This window comes from Perca flavescens, chromosome 18 (assembly GCF_004354835.1).
Source record: "Perca flavescens isolate YP-PL-M2 chromosome 18, PFLA_1.0, whole genome shotgun sequence".
Taxonomy (NCBI): Eukaryota; Metazoa; Chordata; class Actinopteri; order Perciformes; family Percidae; genus Perca; species Perca flavescens.
In genome coordinates, this window is record NC_041348.1 from 23,838,401 (window position 1) to 23,859,158 (window position 20,758).

The 20,758-nt window shown below is 40.3% G+C and overlaps 1 protein-coding gene across 1 annotated transcript; it reads left to right on the plus strand.

Moving 5' to 3' along the window:
* The first annotated feature begins 711 nt into the window (after window positions 1–711).
* gpr176 (G protein-coupled receptor 176) lies at window positions 712–16,501 on the plus strand. The gene is made up of 3 exons (XM_028604399.1): window positions 712–1,268; window positions 8,242–8,494; window positions 13,214–16,501. The coding sequence occupies exons 1-3, from the start codon at window positions 1,046–1,048 to the stop codon at window positions 14,457–14,459; spliced, it is 1,722 nt and encodes a 573-aa protein (XP_028460200.1). The 5' UTR covers window positions 712–1,045; the 3' UTR covers window positions 14,460–16,501.
* Window positions 16,502–20,758: the final 4,257 nt, after the last annotated feature.

The following is a 20,758-nucleotide window of genomic DNA, read 5'->3' on the forward strand; positions in this document are numbered from 1 at the left end:
TTACGGAGGTATGTCCTCACAAATGTTGGTATTCAGCAAACCAAAGAGGAATGTAACAAGCGCCTGTGAAAGAACAGTCTGAGCGAGACAACTGCACAGTTGAGGTTAAACCCAATATAATGTCTGGTTACCTTTTGGGCTTGACAAACAGATTGATAGTGTGCCTCATTATTATAACATGTAAACCTGCGTACATTGTTTAACTGGGTCTCTGGAGAAATGATATTTACTTAAAGTTTACCTGATGTTTGTCTATCTGGATGATTGGAAGTTTACCCATCTTCATATACCAACAGCATTACCCATCAGTGTGTAATTCGACCACACTCTCCTTCGCTTGCCATTCATATGATCCAGTGGAGTTTCTTGATGCTATAAGAAGAGGAGGGGCTCTTTCTCTCCAGTCTTGCACCTCACGCTGTGAGATATTCAGTTGAAAGGCTCCCTATACCAGTCAGTCTACTAATTAACAGCCTCTGGCAGTGCGATTGCCAGCGGTCGCCAGAGTATCAGCCTGACTGCCACACTGTTTGTTTTTTTTCATTGCACGGTGAGAGGTGATTATATTGTGTTCTCGGTGCTGCAAGCTTCTTTTTACCGGAACGGACACTTCGCAACCCGGTGTGGTTTTAGGTGCACAGGGTGTCAGAGACAGTATAGCATCCAACCAACCTCACTGCGCACGGATTTCATTGACTGATTTCTGCCATGCATCCGCATTGGGGGATTATGGGTCATACAGCCTATAGGCTTGTTATTTCCCTGTGCTTGGATGTGTGATCATTGCACCACGTTTTTTTTTTTTCTGATTCATCAGACATATAAAAACCATCTTACTCCTGGCAGCTGCACGCATTACCTGTGTCCGTCTCCCATCTTCTCTGACATCTCTGCATGCATGCAAGCTGGGTTTTTTTTGTAGTTTTTTTTTTTCTTCCTTTTTGCAAGGCATCACCGTCATCCCCACGGAAATGCCTCTCCAATGCTGGCTGCTGACATCCCGCCAGCCGTCTTAAAACCCGTCCAGATCGCCGGGTGAACCGACATGGATAGTGGGAGCCGGGCTGCGACGGTCGGGGACGGTGCAGCCAATTTCACAGCAGCCCACCTCTGGCTGGATCTTCTTAATGCTTCGGCGACGCGGTGGGACAGCAGCCCACCTGCCGAGGGGACCGGGCTGGACCAGCAGCAGCGCCTCATCCGAGAGCAAGCCTACCGGGACTTCACCACCACCATCCAGGTTTTCATCCTCATAGGTTCGCTACTCGGTAAGTCGCCCCATACAAATATAGGCTATATATTGTCCATACTTGACAGAAAGGCCCCCAAACCACTTAGGTTTCCTGCAGGCATAGATATAGATATATAATTACTAATTAAAGAATTGATTCGATGGCTTCATTTGTTTTCTATGAGCCTCAACAGTTTGACTCCTAAATCTGGGTCAAGGGAACCTTATGGGAACACCCTTTATGCAAGAAAAATTAGAATAAATGAGGAAAGTTGTAACAACAAGCACGTCTTCCAAAAAAGTAGACCAATCACCAATGCCTAGAAGACTTATAATATAATATGATCGAAGCGGCAGTATTCTGTAAATGTGAAAAGATGGTCACTGTCATAATAAAGCTAGAATTGGATTCTAGGCTATTCATTCAGTCATCTTTTTCTTCTTAGTTGCCTAATGCATGTAGGTTTTACATATAAAACACAAAGCCTACATAAATGACTACATAACATGACTAAAAACATGGAAAAGCAACCAAATTAAAAAATAAAATTATAAAAACAAAAAAGGCATCAAATTTGCTGGCTTTTCCCATTCAAACTATTGGTCGGTGCATACTGCAAGTATAGCTTATGTCATATTCTACCCATAGTTTTTAGCCAACATACCCAATCTCCATACTCCTGACAGGTCATCCCTCCAAATGTTCATGCTCTCATGCTCATTTTCACCTGACTTTTCCCTCAACAGGTGGAAACTCCCTTTGATAGTGCTTACATGGTTCAGGCTGTATCTGGTCACACTCACTGTGCACATCCTCCACATTTTTATTATGATGAACTCCACTACCTTTTGTTAAAATTAAAGGGAAGTCAAGACACATATTACTTCTTTGGTAATTGGAAAAATAAAAATAAATCCTGTCAGCAGCCTTGTTCTTATAGCTATGGATGCACTGTGGAGTACAATACTATGACTGGTGAATGCTATTCAGTACTATGAACGGTGTTGTCTGACGTGCCTGTTTTGCATGTTAGTTTGCTGCTAACTTGAATATTGGATGTTAAGCATTACATTATTACAGTATGTAAATTAAAACATACAATAAGCAAACATTTACTTAAGACTTAAAGGTCCCATGGCATGAAAATTTCACTTTATGAGTTTTTTTTTAAACATTAATATGAGTGCCCCAAGCCTGCCTATGGTCCCCCAGTGGCTAGAAATGGTGATAGGTGTAAACCGAGCTCTGGGTATCCTGCTCTGCTTTTGAGAAAATGAAAGCTCACATGGGCCGATCTGGAATCTTCTCCTTATGTTGTCATAAGGAGCAAGGTTACCTCCCCTTTCTCTGCTTTGCCCGCCCAGAGAATTTGGCCCACCCATGAGAAAGAGAGAGACATCATGGCTTGCAAACAAGCAAAGCATGGCAGTTGGTCAAGGCCACACCCCCACCCTCCACCTTGCCCCTAGAGGTGGGCGATATATCGTTTAGACCATAATATCCAAATTGTTGTCTGGACGATATGCAAAATTGGGATATCGAATATTTCATAATTTGTACAATCCGACCCCCCAAACATGAAAAGAGCTGAAGGAAGTTAAAGAGAAAACAAATAACGCACACTATAACCTTCTAAACAATTATATGTAGTGATTTTAATACTGTAGGGGTTTGTTTGACAGTATTTTTTGTACAAAAACGATACAACACAGCCGTTATGAGAGCCTTCCAGGCGGCTCATAACATCCCGGAGGAAATAGCCTGACCGAGCCCTCCAGGTTGTTGTTGGCGCTAGCACGCCAAGCTAGCTAGCTACCGACAGAATGAGAAAATAACTCCGGCACGACCAGAGGCGGAGGACTGCATTTTTGTGCACAATGAATGGAGTACCAACCGCAAGAACGTTGCCCAGTACGGCTCACCTGACCTGGAGCCCTGTCGGTAATATACTGACCATTTTATTTACTACGAAAACAGCACACTGCCGTCTACATAGCCCCCGATGCTAACGTTAGCAAAAGTTTGGTTCACTGCTAACCATAGTGAACAAACTGCAGCGCGATCACCTGAATACGGCATACAGGGGACTTTTACAAGGCGTCCTTAAAGTCTGTTCCCCTCCAGCTTTCTCCCAGCATGTAGATTGTGTTACTAGAGGGAAGAACACACTAGACCATGTATACTCTAACATCAAAAAAGCACACAGAACTGCACCTCTCCCTCACCTGGGCCAGTCAGATCACATCCAACTCCTGATCCCAGCATAAATCCCGGTCAGAAGGACTATACAGCCAAGTAGAAGGACTATCAGAACCTAGTCTGACCCGGCCCTGTCCCAGCTCCAGGACTGCTTCCAATAAGGACATGGTTGTGTGCAATATGTTACAGAACAGAGCCCTTTGTTTATTGTTATGATTTCATCTTGCTTGTACATTTTCCCAAGAGAACCACCAAAATAGCCTCCGAACAGGGCTTCTTTTAACTTCTAGAAGGATTTCAAAAATATCGTCTGAATATCGATATCGAGATATTGAAAAAAAATATTGAGATATTCATTTTTGTCAATATCTCCCACCCCTACTTGCCCCCCTCTCTCCTCCTCAATAGCATTTAAAGCTACAGACACAGAAACTTCAGATACAGTATTAGGGGAACACTAAGGCCTATATAAAAGCATCCAAAAAGCAGCATGTCATAGGACCTTTAAGCAAAATGTGTATTTGATGCCTTCTTTCATTGAAGTGAAGTTTTAAGTTGGCAACCCAAGGAGACACTGGCTCGTTGATAGGGGCAATAATGGTAAACTTGACAGGTGTTACCTACCTATTTTACCATGAAATTGGCAAATATTAGTAGCAATAACTTACCATACACATTTTGAGCTTCTTACAAGCTGAATCTGTACTGACTCTGTGACAAATATTTCTGCTTGTGCCAGTAGAATCACAGGCTGCTGATGAAGATGGAAGTGAGGAAGGAGCCGTGTGAATTGATGGACCGCACAAGCACATCAGTCTCACACAGTTTGACATCCCCTCCATCATATTGGCAGCCAAAAAACATAATCCTACTGCCTAAAATGAACGCAGCATATTAATGTGGTATTTGTCACAAATTATGAGTATGGCCTCAATGATAGGCTGCATAGAGAAGACATGAATGGCTGCACAAAGTTGCCTTTTTGCAGCATAGCTCCAAATGCTTATTTTTCCTCTGTATGTTGTGTATATGGCTTGGAAAACATACAATACATCTATTTTACTTTTCAAACAACCTCATTTATATGAACCTATAATGTACAACAAGTTCAAAAAGTTCAAAGAGCCAGCTGTCTTAAAGGCAGAGATTCCCACAGTACTTGAACGCACCACCAGAGAACAACAAGGAAAATGGGATGGTAATAAAGCATGTAATAAACACAGGCATGACCCTTGATTCAAGAGTGACGTTGAAATCAGTGTTTTGTAGCAAATTGTAAAGCCACTTTGTGTAAAATTAAAAAATGTCTGACTTTGGCGCCCCCAATGGTAGAATCAAGAGAGACACTAAAGCGGACAGCAATACAGACAAAGGTCTACAAATATATGTCAAATATAAACAGAAAAAAATTAAAATTATAATAATAGTTGTTGCCCTTTACTAGTGAAATAATTGTCTCAAGAGAGTTAACTGGAAAAGTTGGGCTTGACATTTCCAATGACACCATGTGTGACCATTGATTATGGAAAGCAAAAATCAAATACCTAAATCTATTTTAGGAACAATCACCATTCAAACACACATTGTAAGGCTAATTGGAGAGTCCTTTAATTCCACATATACAGCAAAAAGAAAAATCCAAGCAATTTCATCAGCAGGCAACTCTCGGCCTGACTATGATTACATAAATAAGCCAGAGAGTAAAACAATGAATAATAAAACTGATGCTATTCCAGAGGGGTGTTTTTGAGGTTTAGATTTTCAAAAATGTGTGTTCTCGACTCTCCAGCCACTTTGTGCGCTATCAAACAGGTTTTTATACTATGATAAAAGCCAGGATACATCATCAGACAGCACTTATCATCAGGGATGCACACAATATGTCAGTTCCATCATGTAGGCACTTTTGTTGTCCTGATATGGGGGTGATTTCATTTCCATCTCCAAAAAGAAATCTGTATGAGGGACTAAAAAATGCAAATCAGTTCATGTTTCCTACATGGTTGGTACATGATGCACAGGAATAAAAAAAATAAGTTACAGGTAATACAATTTTTTGTGACAAACAAACTTACAAAACAAAACAGTTACAAAACATGGTAAGGAGCCAGCAGATGATTTGCTTAGCTTAGCATAGCATGATGACTGGAGGCAGGAGGAAACGACTAAGTTAACACTCTTCAAAGTTTAAAATTACAAATACTGGCACCCCTAAAATGAACGGATTAACTTTGGACTAATTCACTTTCCATTGAACTTTGGAGAGAGCCATGCTAGCTGTGTACCCTGGCCTCCAGTCTTTATGCTAAGCTAGGCTAACGGTCTCCTCTGTACCTAAGGCACAGACATTAGAGTCATAGTGATTTTCATCTAACTCTTAGAAATTAATGTGCAAAACAGGTGTATTTCCCAAAATTAATTTTTAGCAATTAGCAGACAGTTATCCTTTTCCCCCCAATAAAGCACAGAAGTTTGACTGTAAATCTGATTAATGTGCCACAGTGTGCACGGCAGCGGCTAATATTACTGAATAGTAATAATAGTGATTATTAATTAATCATGTCTGTAAGAAATTACAGTATGTGGATCGGGATTTCTATTTCCTCTGTTGGTTACAATGTTTAAATAAGTCACTCATTGAAACTAAAGTAATTCTCACACCACAGGGATGCAACTAAGAAGGTGTTAAGTGTGTTAGTGATGTTTTACACTTTGAATTTGATCAGCTAATGCTGCTATGTTTAGACACCTGGATTAGTAGCTTCACTGATAACAGCAGCTTATTAACACCAATCCAGAGATGACACAACCTACTCTCATGTGTGTAAAGTAGACTGTGTATAAAGTAGACAGTTTTTCATGTGTAGTTGGACAGCTCTTTGTTAAGTAGAACAAACAATCATTTTTAGTGTGTGCTTTTTCTCCCCATTGGCTGCTGTGAGTATGGTTGCCAAGGTGTTCCACAAGTGCCACGCGAGTATTTCAGGCACAAAAGGACAACGTCATTTTACAGACAATGCAAGCTCTGATTATAAAAGAGTAGAGGTCCCAATGTTGTCTACCTGACGGCACTTACAAGGACATACTTTATGAGTTACAGTTATGGGGTGATGCACTTTGTAACCCTTGGTTTAAAAACTGCTACACAAATAAATGTTTATTTTTTTATAGATATTCTCAAAAAGCTTAAATCCTTAATATGTAGTTTGTCTAGACTTAAGTGGCATAATGTACACCTTAATGCTTAAATAGGATATAAGTAAATTACTTGTTAATTAGTATTTGAAAAAATATGAGCACGCTCCCTCTTTAGTCCTCGTTTAAGTGGGAAATTGTTTTAAGTACAGCCAAAAAATTCACCGGGAGACCACAGGGTGGATGCAAAACAAGTTTGACAGAGAATGCCGCTGTTTACATCACGTTTCCTATCAACAGTTAACATTGTTTTCTTTTAACCATGACCGGTCTTTGTAACATAGTCATTTGTACCTGTTTTGAAAGGGGATTGGCAAACAGTGTTGACAATATGAGTTGTTTTGTAAAATATCAATTTGCAATATACGTTTGCTGTAAACATCCTCTTTTATGTAATGATGCATTTTAAACAATGAGTATTTGTGCTAATTTTATTATCCCATGTGAGTCAGCTTCACAGAATGCAGAGGCTGAGCATTAATTACAGCTACATTAGGGTTTCCCTGAAATACTACTCCTGTGTGCTGCTCTGAAATCCTGCCCAGTTAGAAACTAGCAGTAAAGCACACCGTGTTCTCCTAAAAACAGCTTCTTCCAGCTCCATCTAAAACCTCTCAGGCCAAATTTCCACAGCCTACTCCACCATAATTGATTTTTATATCTAACTTGGCTTTCATAGCTTTTATTTGTATCTTTATAAGCTGTAATAACCTGATCTTTTTCTTGCAATTGATGGTGAGTGCTTTTTTTCTGACAGTGTCGTGAACATTTACAGACATCAGAAACAAATAACCTGAGGAAGAAATGGCAGTTTTCCTCACCAGAGAACATCTTGCTCTGTCTCTGACAATCAGAGCACAGCTAACACTGCGGGTCTAATTACATTTGGAGAGGCTCGTATCACACGCAGCCCTGTGTGACCTGACATCCGTCAGTGCTTCGCAGGGAGTATAAAGTTCACCTTTTTAAACCTAATTAACAATCATTACTCTCTCATCGCTCCAAATTATGGAGGGATCTTAACAGAAATGCCACTTTCTTGAACCTGACCGTGTGCTGTCTCACTCGGTTTAGGTTCAGCATATCTCTTCACCCTGCAAAGAGTGTATTAGTGTACGTGTAGTTAAGATAACAATTATGTTGATTACTTGTGTGCAAAAATTCAGCACAAAATCAAATATTTCTTACAATTGTTCTTGTTGTCTTCACAAAACCACAATTTAAGACATAATAATCCTTATTGGTATTTTTAAAACATATGAATGTAAATAGATAGAGAGATAGATAGATGGGATTTGGTGAAGCAGATTGGAAGGCTTTTCCATGAAGAGATAGCTGAAAGACCTCTGTGCCATCAAGTCTTTGCATCTTGGAGGGGACAAACTGGAGTCTGAACTGCTCTACCAAGAAAATCTCTTGGGTTACGTGCCATCCTGCCAGGTTACTAAAACTGTCCAATGAAAAGGATACTTTTGAGTTCATGTGGCTTGTTAAAAGGCTTGTGGCTAAGTAAAAAACAAACTGAGCTAGACAAACGCAAAGATGCAAATGACAGTTTTCTAAAAAGGAAGTCAGAGGATGTTATTCTAAGTCTCTGCTTCCCTCCTCCCCACAGGAAATGCCACTGTGTTGTGGTGCACCTGCTGCACGAATGTCTTTAAGTCTGCGACCAACCGATTCATCAAGAACCTGGCGTGCTCGGGTATCTGCGCCGGCCTGGTGTGCGTTCCCTTCGACATGGCGCTTGGAGCCAGCCCTCGCTGCTGCTGGTGGCTTCACACTCTGCTGCTCTGCAAGGCCATCAAGTTCCTCCACAAGCTCTTCTGCTCGGTCACTGTGCTCAGTTTCAGTGCCATTGCACTCGACAGGTCAGATCATTGTGGCATTTAAAATTAAAATCCACATATTACAACACAAGTAAAAAGAACAATCTGTCCGTGAGTAGGACAAGAGTGATGTTTTTTTTTTTGCTCACTTCCACTCTGCAGCCAGTACCTGCAGGGTACCTCCCACTCGCTTTTGAGAGAAGTGGATGGTTCAAATCGATTCTTTGATCAGTTTATCAATACAGTGCTTGGCTGAGTCAGTTGGAGCTATTCTCTTCCTGACGTGGAAGTACAAACATCCACACTGCACAATTGGAGCAACTCTGGAAGACTGGTTTGTTGTAGGAGAGAAAGTCTTTTTCAGTCTCCATCTACACCCTGTGGTGTGTGACGGGTTGGGGGCGGTGGTCGATGGAGCATGTGTACGCCACGCTGAGCAGCCGTGTCCCAGTCCTCCCTGCAGCGCTAAAAGCTGCAGCCAAAAGCAGCCTGAGATGGCAGCTGCTGCCCACATACAGTATGGTCTTACACTAATGCTGATCATGCCCTTACTGATATGGAAGCTAAACTTTTTTATGGCTTTCTCAGTCAAATTAAACCTTTCTAAAACAGTATTTTAGTATCACTAGCAATAATTGAATTAGTAATTCTACTGGCAGTGTTGTTACTTCTATTGCCCCCACTACCAGAGCTGTATGTTTAGATAAAAAGACTCTAATCTCTCTTAAATCTCCTGAGTATTTAAAACGTCCCACAAATTATGTGTTAAAAAATGTTTAATTAAAGGTTCAGTAGGTAAGACTTATAAAACTAAGTTTCTGTCATATTTGCTTAAATTGACCCTATGTTCCAGTAGAACTACACGAAGCAGGTAATACAAAAAAAAAAAATCTGGCTCCTCTGCCACCACCTACAGCCTGTAGTGCGATTTGCAAAAATCCACCGCTCCCTGTTCAGATGCACCAATCAGGGCCAGGGGGGCTGTCTAACTGCGTGTCAATCACTGCTCGTGGGGGAAGGGGCTTAGGAGACTGTTTGGGCTTTAGCAGAAAGGGGGGGAGGGACTGAGAAGTTGTCGATGTTCAAATTCTTTGGCTAAATCCAAAAAGCACCTTTAAATGTTCTGTTATTGTTTTATCTCCATAGAAAATTCTCTAAATATGTAAAGCTTTTTCTACACTGACAGTTATCTGATAGGCTACTTAAACCTAATTTAATTTATTTGTTTCTTGCCTAAAATCTCTCATCAAAAAACAAATCTGTCTTAAAAAAACACAATAGGCTATGTGAAATCAATGAAAGTAACTTATGTAGATTGGCTTACTGGATGTACAATGCGGGTATAAAGCCATGAGCAGCATCTCTCGCGCCGGATGTCAGGCTTTCTCCTCCCCTTCCGCTATCTATTTTTGCAAGGGCACCATCGCTGCATCTGGGGCTTGGCACGCACCGCCCAATACAATTGTGATTGGTTTAACGTAATACAAATAACCCATTAGATCTGGGCAATATAGCAATATTATATCGATATCATGATATGAGACTAGATATCATCTTTGATTTTGGATATCGTAATATCGTAATATGGCATAAGTGTTGTCTTTTCCTGGTTTTAAAGGCTGCATTACTTGCTTACCAGACTGTTGTAACTGTTCTATTATTTGCCTTTACCCACTTAGTCATTATATCCACATTACTGATGATTATTTATCAAAAATCTCATTATGTAAATATTTTGTGAAAGCACCAGTAGTCAACACTACAATATTGTTGTGGTATCTATATCGAGGTATTTGGTAAAAAATATCGTGATATTTGATTTTCTCCATATTGCCCAGCCCATTATAGGTTTTTCACCTATACCAGAATGTTAAGTTAACTTGTGCAGCCAGACCATACTCCAGCGCTGTGGAGGTCTGGCAATGCGAGACTACTTCCTATGTGATTCTGACTACCACATACAAAGACATATTGGCTAGCTGGCTAACTACTGTAGCTACATGCTAACCGCTAACACACTAGCTAGCTGGAAATGTGCTAACACTAGTCAGTCACAATATGCTGTCGTAGCTTTGGCCTATTTGTCATTAAAGACTTATTTAAGGGGAAGAAAGGCTGTCCAAGCTTGATAACTGTCCGATATCAAGCTAGTTGAGTCTGTAATGGGACAATACGTCCACACCATCGACTCCTGTCTCATAACTGTCAGCAAACCATTTCTCTTTTGTGGAGCAGTCAATACTGACAGAGGAGGTTAAATAATATATTTATATAGCACAATATATCAATATATATATGGACGTAGAACATTTTCATTTTCAGTAGTTAGAAATAAACTTACTTAAGTAATAAAATAATAATAAATAAAATACTTAAAATAAAATACTGACACTCATTCTTTAACAGATATGTCAGCTCTGGCAGCAGTGATACCTCTAACCCAGACAGACTACACAAACTTAGCGCTATCCGTTTGCCTGAAAAAATAAATAATGTTACCATAAATTACATTCCTGCTCTTTGCAAGTTGAAAACACAGAAGCCCCCTCATTCTGGATATTTAATTCATAACACCACCATTTATTTAAATCCTGTAGTTTCCTCAAACTGTATGATACTTGTATTGTGTATTATGTACAAACGTACATGCAAAACATTAATATTGGATGACTGCAATATATATACAGGCTACTACACTATTGATGCCTCATTCTCCATAATTTAAAAACCATGCAGGCCTTTATAAGTGTTTCATTTATTTTTTTATGGCGATTGCAGTCAGATCGTGTATTGTTGCAGCCTCGCCTCAGCCTTGGTTTCACTGCTACGGAGCTCATTTTGCCTCCATAGCAACTAATACAGTCAGAATGCTATCAAACCGATGAATTATTTATTCTCAAGGAGGGCAATCGAGGATGTGTATATAGTCGGGCTGAGACTGCAGCAGTTAATGGCTTCTGTACACACACACTCATACACTAGCATGCAATGATGAAGAGACAAATAAGCAAGTCCTTCAGACAATTTGTTTTGCCTATTATTAAGGGACAACAACAGGATGAGAGACAATCTATATCCTATTATCTGTAAGGCGGATATGAGGAGATCTAGTTATGTGTCTGTGGGTGTGTATTAAACACACTCGCATGATTTCAACTTCTGCATCAGGTAATTACACCACAGACAGAACATCCTTTCATCCCATTCCAATAAAATTATGTTAAATATGCACACTTTTGCCTCTATTTTATAACCAGCTTACAGGATCTTATGTTGCACACATTTGGGTTATAGTATGATTTCAGAAGTGCAATTCTGTCAACAAAGACAATATTCTTAAAGATACCTTTGTTTTTTTGGATTGATAAATGATGTTATTATTAGCAAATAAATTTCTTACTTTTCAATAAAAATGCCTCTAATTTTTGTTTTCCCAACTCATATTTGTTCATGTTCCCCCTAGAGTTTCCTGTTTAAAGTATTTTGCAGAAGCATTTATTAAAAATGTTCACTCTTTATAGAAAAAAATATATAAATTTTAGCAATTTATCCTGCAGCAATTTGGTGTCTACAGATTAGACTAAAAAAACTTTTTTTCAGTATTTCCGCTTATATAATAGGTGCACGAATTTTATATTTCTACTCTCACACTCTCACACTTCAGCATAACCACTTGAAGCTCTACTGCGGTGAGAGGGTCATAGTTTCAGTTTTACTTAACTTGTACATGATAAACTGCACACCCACTAAAAATAGTGGACATGTGTTTTTAGAGTAGGATACTTCAGCTTCTGTTATGGATGTGGGCATTTAGGTGCATTCACTTTTAATTTCCACTTGTCTTTCCATGTAAATCATCTGATGAGTCGTGTCAGCATGACCGCATTCAGGCAACTCTCTAGTCAGACAATAGGTGTTTTTAACAGCAGACATTTTGACTCGTCATACAGAGAAAAGCACAGGTGTTACTAATTACATAAATGGCGCCTGAGATCTACTCAAGTGTCCCAGGAAGCCTTAACAGTGAGTCCGCATGTACAATACAAGGACTCTGAAACTGAAGCAGCTAAATGGAATTGAGCCATCATTAATTTTATTATACACTTTTTTGTGAATGTGAAAATATATGTCACGGAAAAAGGGCCATATGTTTTTTTGCTTTGAAAGCAAAAAACGGTAATAGGCCCATATGTTTTTTGCTTTGACAGCGAAAAAAAGGGTCAGGGTTGTACTTAGTGCCTTCATTAATTCATAGGTGTGTTTTGGGCGTAACATGCAATAAACCAATCAGAGTGTCAACTCCCATTCCCTTTAAAAGCCAGGCGCGTTTGTACCTTGGCGCATTGCTATTATGATGGCGGATTTGCATGTTTGTGTGCTGCTGTGCATGTGTGTGTAACAAGCATAGTGTGCACGATGTGCATAAGCCTAGGCGCATTTTACTAATGTGCTGTTAAAATAACAATGAAATGCTGCGCTATTGACTTTAGACCAGGTTTTTGTTGGTCAATGGCGCGATCACTTCCCGCTGCCTCAAGATAGATATACACCAAGAATGCACCTAAACACACCTCCCTGTAAAACCAGCACGCCCACTGGCGCACAGATGGGCGCAGGTGCATTTGCTATTTAAACGACGCGGGAGCTGGATGGGAAATTAAACCAGCAAAGTCACTTGCGTCGGGCTTTGCGCTGCGCTGCGCCGCGCCGGGTGCAAGGTAGGACCAAAAATGTTGAAATAATTTGTGTTTCTGTGTCTAGATACTACTCTGTGCTGTACCCGTTAGAGAGGAAGATCTCAGATGCAAGATCCCGAGATCTGGTCATCTATATCTGGGTCCACGCGACAGTGGTGAGCCTTCCTGTGTTCGCTGTGACCAATGTGACGGATGTGTATGTCACCTCGTCCTGCTCCGATGACCACGCCCGCTCCCTGGGCCACATGGTGTACGTGTTGATCTACAACGTCAGCACGTTGATCCTCCCGCTCGCTCTGGTCTTCCTCTTCATGCTGCTGATCCGCAGAGCGCTCAGTACCAGCCAGAAGAAGAAGGTGATAATCGCGGCGCTGCGGACTCCCCAGAACAGTATCTCCATCCCGTATGTGTCCCAGAGAGAAGCTGAGCTACACGCCACTCTGCTGGCTGTGGTGCTGGCTTTCTCAGCCTGCAGCGCCCCCTATGGGGCCTTGGTGGTTTATCGCACCGTTTTGGCAGACACTAAAGAGCTACCCATCTCACTGTATCTGACAGCCCTCTGGCTACCCAAGGTGTCCCTACTCACCAACCCACTCTTGTTTCTGACTGTTAACCGCTCAGCGCGTCATAGCTGGCTGGACTTGCTGGCCAGGATTCACAGACGTTACAGCCGCCGTAACATGGTCAGCACCGGGGGTCTGGCCTCTTTGGGAGCAGAGGGTGTGATCGGAGAACCTGTGGGACTGGAGACAGCCGGTCGATCTGGGAGCCAGCTCCTGGAGATGTTCAACATTGGCCAGCAGCAGATCTTCAGGCCCTCTGAAGAAGAAGGAGAAGAAGAGGATGCAGAGAATGCAGAGAATGAGATCCCTTCTCAAGGATCAGGAGGCTGCGCTGGGTCTAAAGAGGACCACAAGGGTGGCTCAAGACTTGGGAGCTTCAGAGGGGAAGTGATCACCAAAAAAGACCTTCTGCAGGGGACAGGGGGAGGGCTGATCATCACCAAGGACGGCCCTTCTTCAATCATAGCACCCCGGGCCTCTCCGGTCCACACGTGTGCTTATGCCTCTTCATCTCAGGTGGCACCAGCTACACCTACTGAAGCTGAGGACTCCACACAGTTTGGTTTTGGACCCTTTGAGCTGCCACCTCAGTGGTTACCAGAGACCAGGAACAGCAAAAAGAGGCTGCTGCCTCCGCTGGGTAACACACCCGAGGAGCTGATCCAGACCAAACTGCCCAGGCTGCGGCCTGAGCGGAGAATCAGCAGGAACAACAAGGTCAGCACCATCCCAACTGTGGACCCGTGAACTATTCCTGCTGGCCTCTGATCTGCAACACTGGACACAACTCATTAAAGGGTAGGCCTCTTGGGTCGACCATGCCTTGGCAGGATATTGACGAGTCAAGCTGCTCGGTGAGATGCTTGGTTTGGTTCATTTAATCCATTTTTTCAAATGTTCTCAACGGAGTAGTAGAATTGTAGAAGTCCAACTAAATGCCTGAGTCACCGCAGTTTTCTCATTGGGCGAGACTAAATTTCATATAAAATATTTACAATGCTGTGAGAAATGTTTCCAACTTTACCAAGACTTGGACTGATCCAATTCCTTTATTAGGGACTTCTACAATGGCTGCATGATAATTGAGAAGGCAGATACCTTTTTGAATCTCCTTGTTTTGATTAGAGCTGGCATCATTAGTTAAATGAACACACTGTACAAATCCAATTATCCTGAGAGATGCACTGATACTGAATATTATATTTCCATAGTAAATAATCAAGCGAGGATATCGAACCTCCTAACAAAACATTTTGTAAAATGGTTATGCTGTGATTGCACTCTGTTAACGAACACATCTCTGTGTCAGTCCTTTCACTTAACCCTTTGTGGGACTGTTTTTTTGTAGTCATATTTTACGTCACGTTTTGGCATTAACTCGCCCTTGGCTGGCCTTTTTTTCTCAAGTCTTACTTTTGGAATATTCACATTTCTTCTAATGTGGTAGATGTTGTTATTTGTACTTTAATGTAAGTGGATTTGATAAAGATGACAAATGTACTGTATGCAAATACTTATTATGAAAATGTTAACATTTCAGAGTTTAACTGTGTGTTTAGACTAGTTTTCTAGAACACAAAGCACATCAATTAGACAGATTTTTTTTTTTTTAAAGAGAATAACCAATATGTTTTGATGAGAATTAAAAGGAAAGAAAATCTAGGTCAGGCATCTTTTAGTCCCCTTCGTTTCCTGACAATCAATTGCTCAATGAAATGTAAAATCAAGCAAATAACCACTACAAGTGCACATTTTCATATCAGAAGCTCTGTAAAATGGTTTTTCAACTTCTCTGACTCTGATACTGTCGGCTCCGTCTCCTTTGTGATGCATAATTCAATAGTAGCAGCTTCAACCTGAAGCTTTGGCTGAAGTAAACAGAGTCGGGCTGCACTTCAAATATTTGTCAAGCCGTAACTTCCTTCAGGGGCTACCTACAATCCCCTGCTATGTCCACAAAGAACCTGAATTTATGCTGCATCCTACCCATGCTGTTATCAGGCAAAATTGTGCAGTCATGCCTGATTGGAGACAGTATCCATTGTTACTACTAAAAAGCAAGAAAGAGATGAGTAATATGTTTAATATTATACGTCTGCTTTGGTAATGACTGTATTCAGACGCTTATTGCAGAATACAGTAGCTGCTCTAGATATTCAAAGAATTAATTCAAAGAATTCAAAGAAGATCATTGATTTCTTTGGTGTGAGTGTTTATGAATACTCTGGCCTCGGGTCATATTTTCTACCTGATTTGAATCGAGGTTTATTCAAACAATATTTTACTCCTAAAACCATTAAGACCTTGACAACAGAGATACAGTGCAGTAATACAATACAGATTGGATTCACATAAACTAAGTGAGTTTTAAAAACGCATTGGGCATTGATTGGCACAAAAGACTTTTGTAAAATTTCAAGTGTTAAAGGGCCTTAAACTCAGCTTTTTAGTACGTATGACCAATGGGATCCTACAGGGACACGAAATCTTCTGCCAAAGTTAGAACAGTTTTGGTTACTACACATTCAAATTCATGTTTTTGTCCTTTTTCCCACTGGTTTGTAGTGGGTGGGTCTCATTGGGGATGAGATGATGTCATGTATTTCTGTGCACCAATCAGAATTTTTGTAACATTTGAATCAATTGTTGTTGTTTCGTTATGTTGCCACCACTGTCAATCAAATCTGATCATGCCACACCCAAACAGTCCTGATATATCAAATTAGATCAGTTTTTTTTTATGTGTTAAACTCTTGGATAATAATAACTGTTATTTCCCCCTTTGTTTGTTATATAGTCATGAGTATTACATATTATAAAGAAATCCTTTGAAATTGATATTAAGTTTTCATGGGCTTTTAAGGAGCCCCCCCCCCCCCCAAATCTGTAATTTATTGAATTATCATGAGATGCCAATGTTGAACAAAGTCATTACTGAGGTTCAAAATTCATCCTTGACCTTGAAAAAAGCAGTCAATCTCACCGCAAAGTCAACACGTAGTAGCTATTCTGGAGCTTTCGATCATATCACACGGTCTTCATCAGCAGAAGGATTTGGCCAGGTTGTTAAGGGATTGTATCGGGATCAAGTTTTCATTTCTTGCAGAGCACCGTGATGACTTTTTGTCGTTGTTGGGAAAACAATCTCACCACATAATCCATTCATCAGCAGTACTGGCGCTTTTGGTCATATTACATGGTCTTCATCAGCATGTGGTTTCAGGGTCAATAATCAACATTGAATCTGAATCAAATCATCAAATCATGTGATTTGATTGAAAGCTCCAGAACAGCTACTTAACTGACCTTGTGATGGTATTGTTTTCTCAAAGTAATTCTTTTATTAAACATACTTTCATGTAAATGTCTTTTGTTTTACTGTTGACTAAAGACATCAGTGATGATTTACAGTATGCACTTCATTTGTATGTTCCATTGTACTTATTTGCCACATTTACAGTGATAACATACAGTACATAATGCACCATAAGTACAAAAGACTCTGGGTCCTTACTCAACCACTTACATGTACATGGGTAGTAAAACTCCAGTAGTTGTAGTTTTTCATCCGGTGACTTTTCAGAGAAAGCAATGGTTTTCGGTGTGTTTTCACAGATTCTGTAACTGATGGGGTTTTGAACGTCTAGACGTATTGATAAGAGATCAGAGGCTTACTGCCTACGCAAAAAAGCTAGAAAGTATTCTGTCAGCAGCACAACCACTGGGTTTGGACATCCAGCTGCGTGTTAACAATACAACTCAGGTTGAGTTCAGGTTGTCAGAGTTGCTCTAAAACAATCTTTTATTAGCTTGAAACGGTCTCTTGTTAGCAGAAAGGACAGAAGAAATCATGGTTGCAACATTTATAATTCTAAGAAATTCTAGCAGTTGCAATCCAGACTGTAAAAGTAGAGTTTAATCTTCTTTGCAGTCTGTGTAAGAAGGAGCACATGAGGAGCTTTTCAGCAACGGAAGCAGGAGAACAAAGTCTCGGTTTGTTGTCAGCTTTGGTTTATTGTAATCTAAGCAGGAATTGTCGTCAGTGGTATTATTCATGTTCTCACCGGTTTTGTCATCGTTGTTTTTTTCCCTCCTGCCCTCCCCCCCCCCTTCATGTTCATGGAAAGTCCACTATGGAAAATGGTATTGTATTACCGGTGCAGTCTTAAGCCAGTGGGCACAATCAATTAAGTGGTGTTATCAAGGAATACAGTAGAAGACACACACAATAAGAGATGGAGATTCAAAAGGACATTAACAAATTGTCCCGTGATCAGAAATAACAACAGGATCTAATGCAGAAAAGACTTTAAAGGGCCTGTATAATACAGGATTTCTATTTTTTTTTTTTACTGTAAATGCATTTCATGAAAACATTTTAACTGTGGTGCTATATTTAAAAAAAAAAAAAAAGTTATTGCATAAATATTCCTTTTTCCAGGCCGTTTCAGACTAACTTGTGAAATATGTATAACAGTGGATTTGTTCCTAATTGTTTTTCATACGCGAAAGCATTATGCAAATTCATCCAGTCCACATGAAATGGAATGATTTCACTCGGCATGTTGATGTATCTCATTTGAATTAGAGCAGATGTTATTTACACTTTGTAATGGGCCTTCTCCTCATGTTTAGTCAGTTTGGAGTAACACATTTCATTTAACTTTAAAACTGAATTTTTTTTTAAGATAATTTTTTGGGTATTTCCACCTTTAATCAGCTTAGATATGAAAGGGGAGAGAGTGGGGGAAGACATGCAGGAAATTGCCGCAGTTCGGATTCAAACTCTGGGCCTCTGCATCGAGGAATAAACCTCTGAATATGGGCACACGCTCTACCAAATGAGCTTCCCTGGCGCCCTCTTACTCAGAACCTTTTCGTAGACACTCTCATATGTTTTTTGTGCAAAAATCTTAATTTGTAAAGTAACTTACAACTGCTGTCAAATCGTAGTGGAGTAAAAAGTACAATATCTCTGAATTCATCTCTGAATTGCAGTGGAGTAGAAGTAGAACGTGGCATGGGTAATGAGGTTCAGAGAATGTGTAGGACCCAAATGCAGAGACTGACAGGTAGTGTAGTGTTGCTACAGGATTTAATAATAAATCACAGATATACCAAAGTCCCTAGCCAACAAAAGGTGTCCTGAGAACAGCAGGCAAAATACAAAACAGGAACAGTCAGGGACATCGAGACCAACGGGGTAGCTGACGCTGACTGAGTGACTGACACACACACACACACACACACACACACACACACACACACACACACACACACACACACACACACACACACAGTACAATGACCTGACAACAAGGAGAACACAGAGACTCAATACACAGGGTAACGAGGTAACAACAGGCAGGTGACACGAGCGCTGGGAAACAGGGGAAAGACATCAGACAATCACAAAGGTGGGAAAACCAAAGGCAGGAAGTAAAACAAGACAAAACAAGACAGAAAGCCAGACTACCAAAATAAAACAGGAAACAGAAACATACACAACCATAACAGCATGAGATTAAAATACCCAAGTAAAGTTATTAAAAGTACCTCACTTAAGTAGAGTGCTTGAGTAAATCTAATTTAGTAAATCACATCCCACCACTGCCTTTAACTACCAATCAGCCACTGAGCTTGGCTGACACAAAAACCTAACCATACATAAACGACTTTATAATAATTGGGAGGCAGTCTCAGTGTGTTGAGAATATTTGAATATTACTTGCTTTCCTCCTTGAACTCATGCTACAAATGAAATATTAAGAACATGGACCAGATATTCAGTTGTTTTGTGCATCCCGCAGCATCAACGTACAAGTATATCATGCAATCTCAATCACATTCATTAAAATCAATTGAAATGGTGCTCCCAGCTGCAGAAGGCTAACAGAGGATCATAAAAAAACCAACAACAGTGCAGCATTACATGGGATTGGTTTATTCAAATGCACAACGATAATGACAATGTAATATGCTCCCTCTAGTCAAAGCTAGTTTTCATTAGAGAAAATCCATCACCAAATGGTTGACAGAGCCATTGTTGGTGTCATGGATACATTCATTAACAAGTTACTGGAATTACAAATAGATGCAGAATGAAAGAGGTTTTTTTTATCAACTTGACTTTATTTATTTATTATTTTTAGTAACCATCAGTCGTACTACCTGGAAGCCAAGACTGATTTAATTGGCGTTGTTGCCACAGACAACAGGTACCCAGTTGCTTTAAGCGTAGGTTCTCTAGCAAGCTGAGGATAGTGCAAGTGTGAGGCGAAGGACATGCTATAGACTGATGGTGATAATGAAGAATGACTCAGTGGGAGCAAAGTCCTTTCAGTTCATTTCAAAAGCACCCCCGCAGGAAAGGACAATTACAAAGATGTCATTTTATTCCAGCCAGCTCCTCCTCGAGCTCCTTCTAAATCAGTGTGACATGTTCTGTTTTCTTATGTTTCAATTCAGCTTCTGAGAAACAATCTCACCCCCTACCAAGTCTGAACTGACTTTCAGTGTGACTACACAATATCAAATTGGATATCAGGGATCAAATTCAACTATAAACAGTACAGTTCAATATATATATATATATATATATATATATATATATATATATATATATATATATACAGTGGGGGAAATAAGTATTTGACCCCTTGCTGATTTTGCAGGTTTGCCCACTTACAAAGAATGCAAAAATCTACAATTTTAATCATATGTACATTCTAACAGTGAAAGACAGAATCCCAAAGAAAATTCCAGAAAATCACATCATATGAATTTATTAAAATTGATAACCATCTGATGAGGAAAAACAAGTATTTGACCCCCTGGACAAACAGCATGTTAATATTTTGTAGAAAAGCCATTATTGGCCAGCACAGATGTCAAACGGTTTTTATAGTTGGTGACAAGGTTTGTGCACATTTCGGCAGGGATGTTGGCCCTCCTCCCCTGCAGACAGCCTCCAAATCATTCAGGTTCCGAGGTTGTCGCCTGGCAACTCGAATTTTAAGCTCCCTCCAAAGATTTTCAATCGGATT